The sequence below is a fragment of the Nasonia vitripennis genome, chromosome 4, assembly GCF_009193385.2.
Source record: "Nasonia vitripennis strain AsymCx chromosome 4, Nvit_psr_1.1, whole genome shotgun sequence".
NCBI classification, from domain to species: domain Eukaryota; kingdom Metazoa; phylum Arthropoda; class Insecta; order Hymenoptera; family Pteromalidae; genus Nasonia; species Nasonia vitripennis.
This window is the reverse complement of record NC_045760.1, coordinates 794,293-808,940: the sequence shown is the minus strand read 5'-3', so window position 1 is coordinate 808,940 and position 14,648 is coordinate 794,293. Positions and strand designations below refer to the sequence as shown.

Below are 14,648 nucleotides of genomic sequence, written 5' to 3'. Positions count from 1 at the left end.
ACTCCCGCGCACGTGCGCGCTTCTAGAGAGAGAGAGAGAGAGAGAGAGAGAGAGACAGATTATTAGCCGCGCTGTCAGCATCGATTCGTTGTCCTTTGTTCGCCCCCCTCTTTTATTATTCCGGCACACACAGCGGAATACCCTTCCGTCACGTAGTATCGGTAGTCGATAAGCTAATCGAGCTCTCTCTCCCTCTCTCTCTCTCTCTCTCTCTGGTCTGTAATTTCATCTATAAGCAACTTTCGTAGTGCCGCTGCGGCTTTTAGATAATTGACGTATCGCGCTGTGCGTGCGCGTCAAGGCTAACCGCGCGGCGGTGAAGAAATGCATCAATCAGAGCGAAATTATCGAAATGACATGGAGTGATGTGCGCTTGAAAAAATAACGCCGCAGTCTTCATTGGATTCCGCGAATCTGGAGCAGCAGCGCCGAGATACAGTCCGATCGAGCGCGGAAAAAGAGGCTGCAGGAAACATTAGCGCGTAATGCGCTCGTATCGCGCGCGGCTCAATGAAAGGCCAGTGCATTCGTTTCTCGAAAGTATAACGATTCGCAATCCGCCGTATATTGACGATGCGAATTAGAGGTTCCTCTCGTGGGCGTACATGCACGGTCTCGCGAGCCTTACACTACTCGGCGTGGATTGGCCGCTCGCCGGGGAAAGTCTCGATCGATCGCGAGCATAATGTAGAGTCGGGGCGAATAGCTCATATTCTCTACACTCGGAGAAAGTATCCCGCTCGTCGAACGCTCCGCCCTCCCGCGCGACTGTGCATCACCCGACCACCCCCACGTGCACTTTTCAAAAGGGCCGCCGAGAGGGTGTACGACGTACGTGTTGCGTCTCCGTTCGAGATGCGCTTACGCAGAAGCATAGGCGGAGACATTCGCTCTGTGGACTATCACGACGAGCTCGAAATTATCGGCGCTGCGATTCCGAGAAAACGGCGGCGAGAGAGTACGTTTGTGTAATCGGAGCGTTTACGCGCTGATTGATGGTTCGCGATTTCGTCATTACGAAAATGAAGGCGTGGGCAGCTTAGCTATATAGTCCCTCGGGCTGTCGCGTGCTGCGCGCGCCTATGTGTAACACACACACGCTGGCGTCGCGTGGAAATATCTCTCGGATGCTGGTCTGCCGTACTTGGAAGAGGCCGCTTTCGTTTATCCACGAGATCACGTGTAATTGCGCACGACATTGTATAGCCTGTAATCACTCGGTTCTCGCGCTGCTGGAAAAAATGGAGATTTTTCAATTTTCGAATTATCAAAATTACACTCGTATTCCGCGGTAATGATCGGACTTTAAGACTCGATTTCCGAATGCGGCGGCGCGTTTCGCAAAGTAATGAAAGGTTCATCAGGCTCGAGCAAAAAGTCGAGTGAGGGATCCCCACTGCTCGCGCTCGCTCTCGAGACGTGCATCACTCACGTATGTTCTCGAGCGCGACGGAGAGGATAATTCAAAGCCGCTGCGGAAAAATCAGCCATTACGGATTCAAGGCCTCGGCGTCTCTCTCACTCGCTCGCTCTCGCGATTACACGGAGCACGCTGGCAGCCGTGACCGGTCCGCCTCTAATTCGCCCATGTCGATTCTCGTTTCCACTGACGCTGCTCTCTGTCGCTCCCGCTTAATCAACAATTTTCCGCGAAAATTGCGAGCAACTCGCTAAATCGACGGCCGGACTCCTCGGCAGCTGTTTTTTCTCTCCGCTCCGTGCGCGCTCGTTGAGAAACTCGAGATTTATCGTATGTGCGCGCGCGAACGGAAAAAATCGCGCGGCAATTATCGCGTTGGGGAAAAAAGCCTCGCGATCGGATGCAATTCAGCTCGTAAAAAACGCATCGCTCATATTGTTTCTCGCGCGACTTTTTTGCAAAATTCGCTCGTTGCACGCGATGAATAATCCGATGATCGGAGAAGGATCACGCTCTAACGAAGTCGCGCGACGACGACGACGACGTATGGCAGACTCGCTTTAATGGCCCCCATTAGGAGTAATCGCGATAAGAGAGCGTTTCGCGCCTCTTTCGACCTCTCTCTCGCTTCGATATCATTTCTCATTGTCAGCAGGCGAGATCGGCGATTTCGGAGAAGCGCCTCGTCGTTATTACTATACATCACACATGAGCGCGCCGTTTGTTTTGCTCGCGCGATGAAAAATCGATCTCCGGAATAATTAACGAGGGCGCGCGACCTTCTTCGCGCAATAAGAGGCAACGCGAGAGCCGGAAGAGGCGCCGTTAAGCCTCGTTCTTTTCGGGCGTGTGCTGCATTTTCGTGAGCCTGTGTGCTGGCATATAGTCGATCCATTCTAAACTCTCTCACGTTCGCCGGGACAAATGACGATTCCGTGTTCCCGAGGTGTACACGTACACGCGTGACCAATCGCGATGCACGCGCGCGGACGAGGCGCGGGAGATTCAAGAGCAAATGGCCGATTCACTCGGCCGTTTAACGACGGTCCTTCGAGTGCGCCGTAAACCTTTTCCAGGCTCTAGAGAGAGAGAGAGAGAGAGAGAGAGAGAGAGAGAGAGACACACGCGCGAGCGCGGCTTTTGGCCGCACGCGAACGAAAAGCGACGGGATGGGAGGAGGAGGGAGAGAAACGAGGTATTGTGTCCAAAAGACAATGCGAGAGTAGCGCGGGGAAGTTGTGTAGCGCGTGACCTTCATTCGGTTTAACAAGTGGAGGCCATTGTTGAGGCAACGGTGCTCCTCGCTCTCGGATTAGGCCATCTTTCGCTCAATTAACGGCGAAAGCGCGTTAACGTGCTGTGTGACTTTATTTACATATAGAGCCCGCACTGTGCTGTACCGTACTTTGCGCTTCTACTTGTACTCCCCGGTGCCTTCGAAAATCTCGCTCAATCCATTTATCAGGGGCGAGCGCGAGTTCGATCTCCGAAAAGGTACAAAACGAGAAAGAGCCGCGCGCGTCGTTAAACTCGTCCGATGATGAATTGGTTCCTCTGATTAGTCCGCGGCTCGTAACGGGGTGTCAGTTTCCTCCAGTCACCTAAGCGGATGATTAAATAGAGAGGAGGCTGAGAAGGAGTGAGAGAAAAAAATCCGTCGAGTCAGCGCGCGCCGACGCAAGCGTCTAATCCGGCGACGGTGACTGGTCGTTATATTCGACGTGCTCGCGGCTCCCGCCAGGTATAGCTATAGCTGCAGCTACCCTCGCCACCTCGACATCGGGGGTCACATATGTATAAAGCCACGCTCGCTGCACTGCTATTACGCAGCGTATAAGAAAATAAGAAAACGAACGCGATTGGCGGAGGCGTCGCCCACATCCTTGCAGTCATTCGTCCAAGTTTCTGTGCCAGGTGTATGTACACCTCGCCCCGACTCGGCAGCTCTCTCTCTCTCTCTCTCTCTCTCTCTCTCTCTCTCTCTCTCTCTCTCTCTCTCTCTCTCTCTCTCTCTCTCTCGACTCGTACATTATTGAGCCGGCGCGAGCTGCTGCTTTAGAACAAATAACATGATGCGTTGACGTGTTCTCTCCGCGGTGCGTGCACCTCTCTTGCGACTCGCGTGAATTATTGAGCGACTCGTGCGTGTGGCTATAGTATCTGGAGCGGCGTATTTCCGCGCCATGTGCGTTATTGGACGTAAAGAGCGTCCGTTTTCTGAAAAAGGCGCGGACTTTGATTCGCGGTTAAGGTCTCGATATTATCCGAGAAGTCTCGGAATACGCGAGATCGGCTTAATTGCGCGTGGAAAACTAACGTGGAAACTCGGAAAAAGAAAATTACGGACACGCGTTATGCGATTTCGAAGAAAAGCCCGTGCACTAGTTCGCGTCTTCGCGGAACTCCTCGCGCTCGCATTACTTCATCTCCAATCAACGCCTCCGGCTATTTTACGATCTCTCCCGAGTATCGCCAAAAGTCGGGAGAGAAAAATTACGTCCCTCGCGGCGCTGCACTTAACAATGCCGCGCGCGCGCGCGACATACGCATGTTTATGTATATACACACCGCAGTGAGAGAGAGACAGAGAGACATGTATCCGCAAAGGCTCGTCTATATATTATTCACCATTAGCCTGCAGCTGACGGAAGTGAGAGAGACTCTAAGGTCAACGCCGAGGAGGCAGACCTGCATCTCAACGCGTTCGCTCGCTCGCTCGCTCGTGGCCTTCGGAACAGTGCCGAGAAACCATTATGTGCGCTCGCGCGCCCGTGGATTTCCATACGCGGAAAAAAATGCGGCCTCGAGAGAACTCGACGTCAGTCGCGCGCGCGCGCACGCGGAAGATTAGATGATTTTTCGGTCCGGCCTGTATACATGCGGGCGTCGAGGGGATACAGCTAAGCGGATTGGTTTTGCGAGCGCGCGCGCGCGCGCAGTGGGGATTTTTCGTGGAAGCGCGAGCGGCTGCATTATCGGCTTTAACGGCCAGTTTTAGTCTTGGCCATTATCTCAAATTGGCTCGTAAACGGCGCTAAACCGCTTACACGCAAGACGTGGAAAAATCGTCGTTATTGTTGTTAACAAAGACTCTCTCGGCGGATGTTTACCGAATTCTTAGCACGAGCTCGCCCTTGATCGGCTGCTGTGCCTCCTGTGTTCCGCCGATGACACGCGATAACTTTTGCGTTGCGCAATTACGTCGTTAGAGGCGCTCTCCCTCTGAATATCACTCGAAAGGTCCCACCGTAAGTTAAAGCTCTCCGCGGCTTATCCGAAAGCGAAAATCGCCGGTTTCGACACCGCAGCCGGCAGTCACGTAGGAGAAAGAAAAAAATCCGATTTACATTCGAACAATTTATCGCGGCAATTAAAATAAATCATTAAAAAGTCAAATGCCGCCGAGAGCCGAGAAGCGAGCGTGATCTCGCGACCCGAGCGCAGCAGCAGATCTCGAGCCGCTGACGTCATAATTTGCATCGATTGCCGAGACGGTGGTGCAGCGATTGACGAAACGGCATTTTTCACGTGTGTCTGTTGCTGATCTTCGTTGATCGATAAACCAACATAGAGAGATCGGAGTTTACGCGTAGTTGGCCGATTGGGTCGAGCATCGGCGAAAGGAGCCGGCGGCTGCGTCGGTGTTTCTTTGAAAACGCCAGGCGACCCGATTGCCAGGCAAAGCTAATGCATCGCCCCTGAGTCTCTGTGAATATGCATGCACCGTCGGATAGCTCCAGTGCACATACGTATACCAGCATAGATGTATGCGCCCGCTCGGTTGCGCGAAACAATGGCCCTGCTGCGCGCGCGGCTTTTGCCAACTGCACAAACGCGTATAATTAAGCCACGCGAGTGGCTATGCACACGGGATCATATGCAGGAGCACAAGCGCGCCTTAATGACATAATTAGCCGGGATCGTCGGGGGCGCGGGTGGTTTTTCGAGCGTTCGACTCTCCATCGCCGACGTCGAAACTGCTCGAGCGGCTAATCGCCAAATTTTGGATTCGATCTGTATCCCCCCCCCCCCCCCTCGGATATCCAGCAGTCGCAGCGTATACAGTAGGCAAGGATCCCCGATAAGATCCCTCGCGCTCGCAATAGGCGATGTGCTCCGTTGGCATCGGCATACACAGCTCTGGCTCTCCCCTGCGTCGCCGCGTCCCTCACCTTGACACACATTTTATCCCTCTGTTATTCTCTCGCCGCTTCCTTTTTTCCGCCAGCTCTCTTCCCTTACCTCACAATTAGCGGAGAGCAGTGGCTTCCCTTCGCCGGAGAGAGAGAGAGAGAGAGAGACCGCGAATAATCGACTTTATGTAAATCGTTGGCGCATTCCAGCGAGTCGCGGCCGCGTGTACTCGCGCGCATTGTTAGCAGTGGCGGTGCGTAGACGCGGGAGCGAGCGGGAGAGGAAGCAGCCCGATCTGCACGCACTTCTCTCTCAACGGAAGTGATTTATGGCGAAGCGCTGTGGTAGCAGCTAGCACTCCACTCGCGGCTAATGGCTCGGAGTTTTTCTTAACAGCGATTTTTCTCATTCTTCTTTTCCTCGTACGCGGCTGTAACGAGGCTTCGAGAACTATTCATTGATTTTTTCCCCGGCGCGAGCGCGCGAGAACTGTGTTTTAAAATATCGCACACGCGCGACTGCGGGCTCTTGCATTATTGATGCCGCGAGCGCTAAGCGATCCGCGCATCAACTTGGCTCCGTACACTCGGCTATTCCCTCTGCGATTCTTTTAAAAACGCGCTATGAACTAATCGCGCAAAGACAGATGTTGTAGAGAGGGGCAGCGCCGACACAATAGCCCGCGAATTATTTATGCGCGCGGCCTTGATGCTCGCGCGCGCCCGTCAATGGGGCTGCTGATGCAGCTGCGCGAATCGCGATGCCGCGGGCCGATACCTATGCGCGCAAAAAAGAGGGGGAGAGCGAAACCAGAGCGAGTGGCTTTAGCATGATAATGAAGGAGGAAGAGGAAGGCAATCTCGTGCTTTTTTTTCACGATTTTCCTGCGAGATTGAACTACCCCTTTCCGGGTGCCGGCTTTGTTTTTTTTTCTCTCCGCTCCATTATGATCCCTCCCAGTCATTACCGTTACTGTTGCGCCTGCACGCGCCACGTCGTCGGATTGTGCGTCGAATTCTAAGCGCACGCAGTCTCACCATTACTCGCGCACTCAAAACCGCCCTTTCTGCTTTCTGTTACAGACAAAGAAGAACAACCCGAACCACATAAAGCGACCGATGAACGCGTTCATGGTGTGGTCGCAGATCGAGCGCAGGAAAATCTGCTCGATCCAGCCGGACATGCACAACGCGGAGATCAGCAAGAGGCTCGGCAGACGTTGGAAGACGCTCGACGAGGCCGAGCGCAGGCCCTTCATCGAGGAGGCCGAGAGGCTCCGCCAGCTCCATATGATGGAGTACCCCGACTACAAATACAGGCCGAGGAAGAAGACGAGCAAGCCCGCGGTGAGCCCCAAGTCGAAGGAGCTGAAGAAGAGCAAGAAGTCCTCCGCCGGCAGCTCGCCGCTCTCCGCCGCCAGCAGCGGCTCCTCCTCGTCCTCCTCGTCCGCCGCGTCTTCCGCGACCAGCAGCCCCAACCCCGCGGCCTCGCCCAAGCTCCGCTGCAACGACAGCAACAACAACAACCAGACGCCGGTCAAGAGGCTCCAGTCGCCGCCCACCACGAACCCCGTCTCCAGGCTCAAGGTCAGGCTCGCCCTCGACAAGAGGCCGCAGCAGCTCCCGCAGCCGAGCCAGCTGCTCGACTACACGCCCACGCCGCCGATCGCCACGGCCAAGGTGCCCAGCAGTCCCTCCTGCGACACGCCCGACTCGCCCGAGTCCGCCAGCTTCTACGACGACCACTTCATCGACTGCAACAGTCAATTTGCCACGGCCATCCACCAGCAGCAACAGCAGCACCATCAGCAACAGCAGCAGCAGCAACAGCAGCAGCAGCAGCAGCAGATCAAGCAGGAGGCCATGGAGTTCGCAACGGCCGAATTCGCCAACGACAGGCTCCTCTCCTCGGTGAGGACGTACACGCACCAGGACATGCAGAACCTCGCCCGCGGCTTCCACGAGCAGCAGCAGCAGCAGCAGCAGCAGCAGAGGAACGCCTGCCACCCGGACGACGTATTCATCAAGCAGGAGCCCCAGCTGCACATGGGCAACCTCGTGGTGGGCTCGAATGCGACGAGCATCAAGCTGGAGGAGCCGACGAACCCCACCCTCGCCGATCTCGACTCGCTGACGGACCTGCTGCAGATCCAGCCGGCGGACCTCGAGCTGCACCTCGACATGGACACGATCGCCACGGACTTCGTGTCGTTCGAGCGCTCCTCGGGCGCCGGCGGCAATGCCGCGCCCTTCGACTTCACCAGCAACCCCGACGTCACCGAAATGTTCTCCGACATCGCGGTCAGCAACAACGACTGGGCCGCCTTCTGAGATGAGCTGTACGACGAGGAGCTGGCCGACCGCGTCAACGGCGACCTCTTGCTCCTCGAGCAGCAGCCGTCCCGTCCCAGGGCCGCCTGCTCATCCTCCAAGAGCTGCAGGAAGAAGCTCAGGAAGAAGAAGAAGAAGAGGAGGAGGCGGGCGCGCTCCGCCGGCGACCCGGCCCCCTCCTCCTTGTAACCGCCGACAGCTCCGCGAGGCTGTCGCGCCGGCCGCATATTCATACGTTGTGTTCATTATTAAGAAAACAAAAAAAGTGATCTCGATATCTCTATATCTCTACTGCTTGTATCTCGGGTACACACTCTCACACACTCACACGCACACACACACACACACGCAAACACACGAAGGCACGTGTAGCGTGCGCGGACAATCGACGGAAGCGACGTCGGATCCTTCGGAGCTGCAGCGAAAATACCAAAAGTTTGTCGTGCAAATTTCGACTCCCCTCGCACCGCAGCGGTGCAAAACCGACGGCGCGCCGAGCGTAACAGCAGCAGCAGCGGCGGTTTAAAGGGACGTGAATGGCGCTCGCGTTTTGTTTCCGGAGCGGAAGCACGGACCACTCGTCGACTCGAGTCCCAGCTGTTTCCCGTGCCGCCGTCAACGCCGCATTCGCCGACTCATTCCGGCGAGCAGGAGGAAGAGGGAGAGTCCCTCTCTCTGCCCAGTGCCAGCAGCAGCGGACACCCCCGCTCGTCGTCAGCTGATCTCAACCGGTCCACCAGCACCTTTTCTCCGTACTCCCGACTCATTGTGCCGACTTCCTCGAGCTTCCCGGAACAGCCGAGCCGTAACGGCCCGAAAATCCATTGATCTCCGAAAGATTAGAGGTCCAACAGATTAGAGGTCCAACTGCAGAAACGGACGCGCTCCGCGTAGCTCCGGGAATCGGCGAGAGACGGAGAGTGTCGTTGTCACTACGCGCGTACCAAGTGCAACTTTTCTTAAACATTGTTCTCCTCGTTCTTGTTTTTGAATCTTCTGTCGAGCCTCGAGCGACGAACATAGAGAGACAGGGGGAGAGTAAGATAACCCGCGCTCGCCGTGGGTTATTGGTTGTACAATACACTTATTTACGCCGATACGAAGCATATAAGCAGGAAGAAGTTAAAGAAAAAGCGTTTTTTTGTATATGTACTGTAGCATACTAGAAGCCTAAGGACTTTTGTACGACACGCGCGAACGTGAACCTCCAGCCGACTGGCGATCCCGATCGGGCCCGCGATCACTGGCGTCGAGAGCCAGGAGCTAGCCTCCCTGCGACAAGCATCTCCTCCGCTAGCTTCTGCCTCTTCGAGCTGCGGGAAAGCCCGATCGCGAGCGCCGCTCGGCCGATCTTCACCGATACCCTCCTTGTGTATATGCATATTTAGTAATATATTAATTCCTCGTAGATTATCCGAAACAGAGACGAGAGAAAGCGAGAGAGATAGAGTTGCAAGTTTACGATTCCTCCTCGTGTATATTCATATTTAGTAATATATTGATTCGTTGTAGACTATACAGATATGATGATGATGATGATAATCAGTGAACCGTCGTGAGAGAGCGAGCTGCCAAGCGTGCGAGATGTAACCACGTACACATTGTTTTGACCAGGCGAAAGAACCGATCGGCGATTCCTGCTACTTCGTCGCGGCTCTCGATCCACAACAGACTCTCAGTTTTAGTTCTCAGTCCACAAAAAAATTCCTTATTTATTTACACCCGTTTGTACGCGTTGCAAAAAATTTTAAAAATCGGCACGAGACCGGATCGAGGGTGGCGACTTTCCGAATGCAGTCCGGGCGGTGGAAATTCGATTTTCACGGCTTGGCGGACTCGCCGCTCGGTTCTTTTACTCTTCGAGAGACAGAGTCATAGCCACACACATACACACACACACACACGCTTCAAACTCAGATTACGCACATCGAAGCGACAAACACGGAGCAGGCCGAATTCTATTACACAATTTGTCACAATTTGTACGATATAGTGAGACAGAGAGAAAGAAGCGCACGAAAGAGAACAAGAGCGAGAAGCAGATTTTACCGAGCGACAACACACTTTTTAAGATTGACGATTTGGAAAAGGAGTTTAATAATCATTGTACTAAAATAGTTATATTGTACTATTATCTTTGAAAGAGAGAGGGGGAGAGTAAGAGGAGACGGAGAGAGCGATATCTTACTGTACGGCTATCAAAAGATCACGTCTTAAGATCGTAACGCTTCACGAAACTCTTATTGTTTTTGTTTTTGTCTTCATGCATATAAATATATATTTAAATATATATCTGAGAAACGGCGCCAAAGCAGTGCGCCCTACTGTATACATATAGTTAGAAGTGTAAGAGGCAATTGAAAACGAGAGCGACACCGACACACAGACACTACTGAAATTTGCATATTATACCGACACTCGTACACTCACACACGCGAGAGAGAAAAGAGAGAGCGTGTCCGGATTTTTATTAGGGCTGAAAAGACGCGGGCCGAGCGTACGTCGCCCCACTTCCGCCTTTGTGAACTATCGATATCAAACCTTGATCTCATGTTTCTTTTTTATTACACTTACTTTTAACTATTAACGACTCTCGACTTAACTTATCTCGATGTAATTAACACAATGTTGTTTTCTCTTTTGTACGATGCCAGCGTTGGTCGTGTCTCACTACCACATATCTTTTTTCTTCTTCGTTTTTTTTTTGTTTCCCGCAAGATCGCGTACTTTTGATTTTCTCCTTGGTTCTCATTCTCTCGCTGAGCAGCAAACTGAGAAAGAAGGAGGCAAAAAATTAAGAGCATATACGGAGGAACGAGAAGAAAGAGCAGCGAGCAGACGGGCGTAGAGTCGTTTCAGCGGGTTTTCGTGTCCGAGGGCAGAAAAAGCTAGTGTGTTGTGATCCGTCTAAAGCGAGCTCGTACGCATGATCAAGTTTGCTCTTTCTTGCGCGCCTTTTCTCGTGCGGATTTATCGGCCGTTCTTACGCGGGATTACGCGAGAGAAAGAGAGAAAGAAGAGGGAAAAATCGTAAGATTGTAGAGTTGCGATGAAGAAAAAGGGGAAGGACAAAAATAAACGAAACAAACAACAAAAAATAGTGCCTACCGCCTCCAATCTTTGAAGGAAAGAAAACCGTTGTACAAAATTAAATACAGGGCCCAGATGATAAAAAAAATTAAAAAAAATAAAAGAAAATTAAAGATGACAGAGTAAAGATATGTTAGACTTCTATTTACATGCAAAATGTGCTACAAATCAATTAATGCGATCACACCGAACAATCATTTTTGTTAACGAGGGAATTCATTGTTCTTGGTAAAGTTATAGATGAAAAAAGCAAGATCGACGATGAAAAAGAGACGAGCGCGAATAGAAGGCAGGGCTGCTGGAGGGTTGAACGACATTTTCGAAGCTTGACACGCAAAAGACACGTTTTCTCTGCAACAAAGAAAAAGCACGGGCGAGAGCAGTAGATTCACAGGAAAAATAACAGAGCAGACAGATGTATAGGAAATCACTACAATATAAAGCAGGCTGTGAAATATCTCTGAAAAAAAACGGAGAAAACTAAATCGGGCGGAACGTCGGATAAGGACACGCGCTCGGGTGATGGACGAGCCGCCGCGCGTTTTTTCGTCCCGACATAGACGCACGCACGTACACGTACGATAACGAACATTGCAAACGGAAATAAAAATAAAACTGCCATTTTTTCAGCCAGAGTTTAATAGTCAATTTCGTGCAGAATGTATAATGTTACACAGGCTTGGTTTGCGTTCGCGCAGGACGACGCGTTTATTAAAAATAGATGACATATCACGATCGCAATTGTTATGCTTTGTTGCAAGCCGTCGTTATTTCCGTTGCCGGCGAGGCGCGACGTGCACTTTTTTTGTTCTCTATTCGGGAAACGCGCGCGGGGCAATCAGGCGAGCGAGATATCGAAGATCCCGAAATGCCAAATACAGATCCGAGGGGAAGAGAGGGAGAGGTTGGGAACGGCCAGTAGCTTACCTATCGTTTCTAATCATTTTCGTTGGTTCTTTTCCTACGCGCTTTCGAAGCTTGCGAACTTATCGTTCTTCTGAGAAACGCGAATCGGCACGCTTCGAGGAGGGGAAAAATTGAGCAAAAGTTCTTTCTGTGTGGATCGGGAGCGCTTAGGTCGTTAAGGGAAAAGTAAAAGTAAAATTTTTGTGGTTAAGAATACGAGTGTTACAGTTATCGAGGGGCGCGCGCGCGCGCGAGTCCTTTTATCGTCGCGATTATTTGATAAACGAGAAATCGTGGAAAGAAAATTTAATGATTATTACAATATTGTAAAGTATACCTAACTTTTGTTCGTGGCTTGATCGTATTTGTGAAAGTGGTTATATTTGCGCGAGTTGTGATGTTTTTTTGAATATTTAATAACCGAGAGCGGGGAGGAGAACGGTGAAAATTTATATATGCATATTCCTATATAGTATTCGTGTAAACGTAAAGTTGTAAAGAGAGAAAGGATCAGACCTAAGGTTACGATGAGTTCCGGCGGCTTTTTTCTTGTGTGAATATTTATATTATCTGTATAAGGGAAGAGAGATTTTTAGAAGCTCATCGATGAATTTTTTAATACGAGTACGAAAATCAATAATTAAAAATGAATGTTACAAAGTATATAGAAGGAAAAATAACTATTGATAAATTCTCACGATGTAACGCGGCTGGCTGCAGAGGAAAGGCTGCGGAAAATCTTTCAAGCTTCGTCCACTACTTGTTACCCGGGCTGAGAGAGAGAGAGAAAAAAATTTGCAAAAAAAAAGAGTTTTGAACAAATTTTATCGTAAAAAGTATTTATTATCCTAGATTTAATAAATTATATCGATCTGTATTTGAACGCTAGAGAAAGAGATACGAGTTGAGCAGGAGAGCAAAAATGAAAATCCTAACGACAACGAAAAGAATTCGCGAGAGCCGCAACCTCCGTTCTCCTTTCTCTGCTACCGTCGAATTATGTCTTCTTTTATTGCGAATGCCCTCGGCAGATTATCGAGAGCCTCCCAAGGCTCAAGATCGCGGGCCAAGTGCTCCTCTGCAGTATTGCGAAAGAATTCTCCCTCGGGAGCCTCGGTACTCTGCCGCGCGCACTCTTGTGTTACGATTAGGATTTTCCAATTTTTAAAGACATAAGGTTGATGAAAAAAGTATATATATATATATGATAAATCAAATAGATGTGTAGTAGTTTTTAACAAATTTTTAGCATTGTATATATGTCCAATTGAGAAACAAAAACGACAAGGAACGTCGGGCGGGCGAAAGTTGACGACTCGGATCCTTTTGTGAGTTCGTAATAAGCCGTGACGTTACATGCTTTCTTTCTTTTTACGTTTTCGAACGAGGTGAATAATCCGACAGATTTGTTTTCGTCCCTAATCCTCATTGGGAGTGTTCAACTTTTATGTGTAAGCTATTACGGAAATGATAGATGCATCTCTCCAACGTATTGCGCTTGATGGTGTACATAAAACTTCAAAGTCACACAGTTTGTCCTTTTTATTATTTTTCTTTATAAAGTACCTTATTAGGCGCGCCGCGTGAAAGACGAGAAATAATTAATAGACGCGGCGCGAGCAGTCGGGACTAGTCTATATATTACGAGCTTCGTCGCGTTTCGAGACGCGGCGTCGCGCGCAGGCATTTTTTGTTTCTCTGTTGTATGCAATCATATTGACGACGAAAATGGAAGATACTCTCCTGACAAAATTACGACGACCATGGGCGTCTCTTTTTGTTTCTTTTAAACGTTTTATTTTTCTCCAAGAGCGGAAAATATTCGACGGCGGTTCACGCCACGCGCGAAAGGTCGTCGAATATCTTTTGCTCGGGGGGCCTTTTGTTCGACGATGAATCAAATTCGAAATCATTTCGGAAACACTGCGGAGAGTACACCACAGTGCAATAACATTCATTTCTGCGAGCTCGCAATACGGAAAGAGTTGGCTTTTAACGGGATATTATATACGTAAGAGAGCAAAACGTAGTTTTCCTTTTTTGTAGTCCATCCGTCACGAATAAAGCTATTTTTTTGCAAAAAATGAGTATATGAAAGGTCGACGATGAAAAAAAAAATGAATAAAGAGAGAGAAAACGGTGTTGTTGGGGCTCACCGGCAATTATTGATAAACGCATTCATGTATAGAGATGCGGTGGGATGAATGGCGAAAAAAAAGCATAGCAATATTTTTACACGAAGTCGATTTGCAAATAACTATTGCCAAGTTTTGTTTGTTAGAGGTTTTTTTAATATTCAAGTTTCGTTTGCTTCTTTTACTTTTGTTCTCTTTCCTTTCCTTCTCTCTTCTTTCACACTTTCTTATGTTTTATTATTTTATACCTTTGCGTTTGTTCTCTCTTCCGACACGTTTCGTGCGACGATTGCGAGAAGAGTTTGTGTTTTTTATTTTGTTTTGTTCCATTTATTTACCAATATGCGTGTTAAAGCGAGCTACACGAGGAATCAGCAATGTAATGATTATCCAGGAAAACAAATGGAAATACGTCTTTAAATTATCTATTCTAGCTCTTTAAGTTACGCCTCTATACATAAGAAAAATAAAGTTATGCTAACGACTAACTTTAAAAAACCCAACTGTACATTTGTATTTAGCTCCTTGTTTATAATACTTATTATCTTGTTATTAAGTATCCGATTTATATCATTTTTTATCGAAATTATTAAAAAATAATTTAAAAATAAACCGATCGACTTATCAATTACT

The 14,648-nt window shown here is 49.7% G+C and overlaps 2 protein-coding genes across 4 annotated transcripts in view; one reads left to right on the top strand and one right to left on the bottom strand.

Annotated features, from left to right (window-relative positions):
* The window catches only part of LOC100123293 (transcription factor SOX-11), a 28,873-nt gene extending 14,246 nt beyond the window's left edge, over positions 1-14,627 (top strand). Inside the window, exon 2 of the mRNA XM_003427528.4 lies at positions 6,637-14,627. Coding sequence (XP_003427576.1) covers positions 6,637-7,884 — 1,248 coding nt within the window. The 3' untranslated portion in view covers positions 7,885-14,627. The remainder of the gene's footprint in view (positions 1-6,636) is intronic.
* Positions 1-14,648, bottom strand: part of LOC100680401 — a 221,883-nt gene that overhangs the window by 118,927 nt on the left and 88,308 nt on the right. The gene's annotated exons all lie outside the window — the stretch shown is intronic.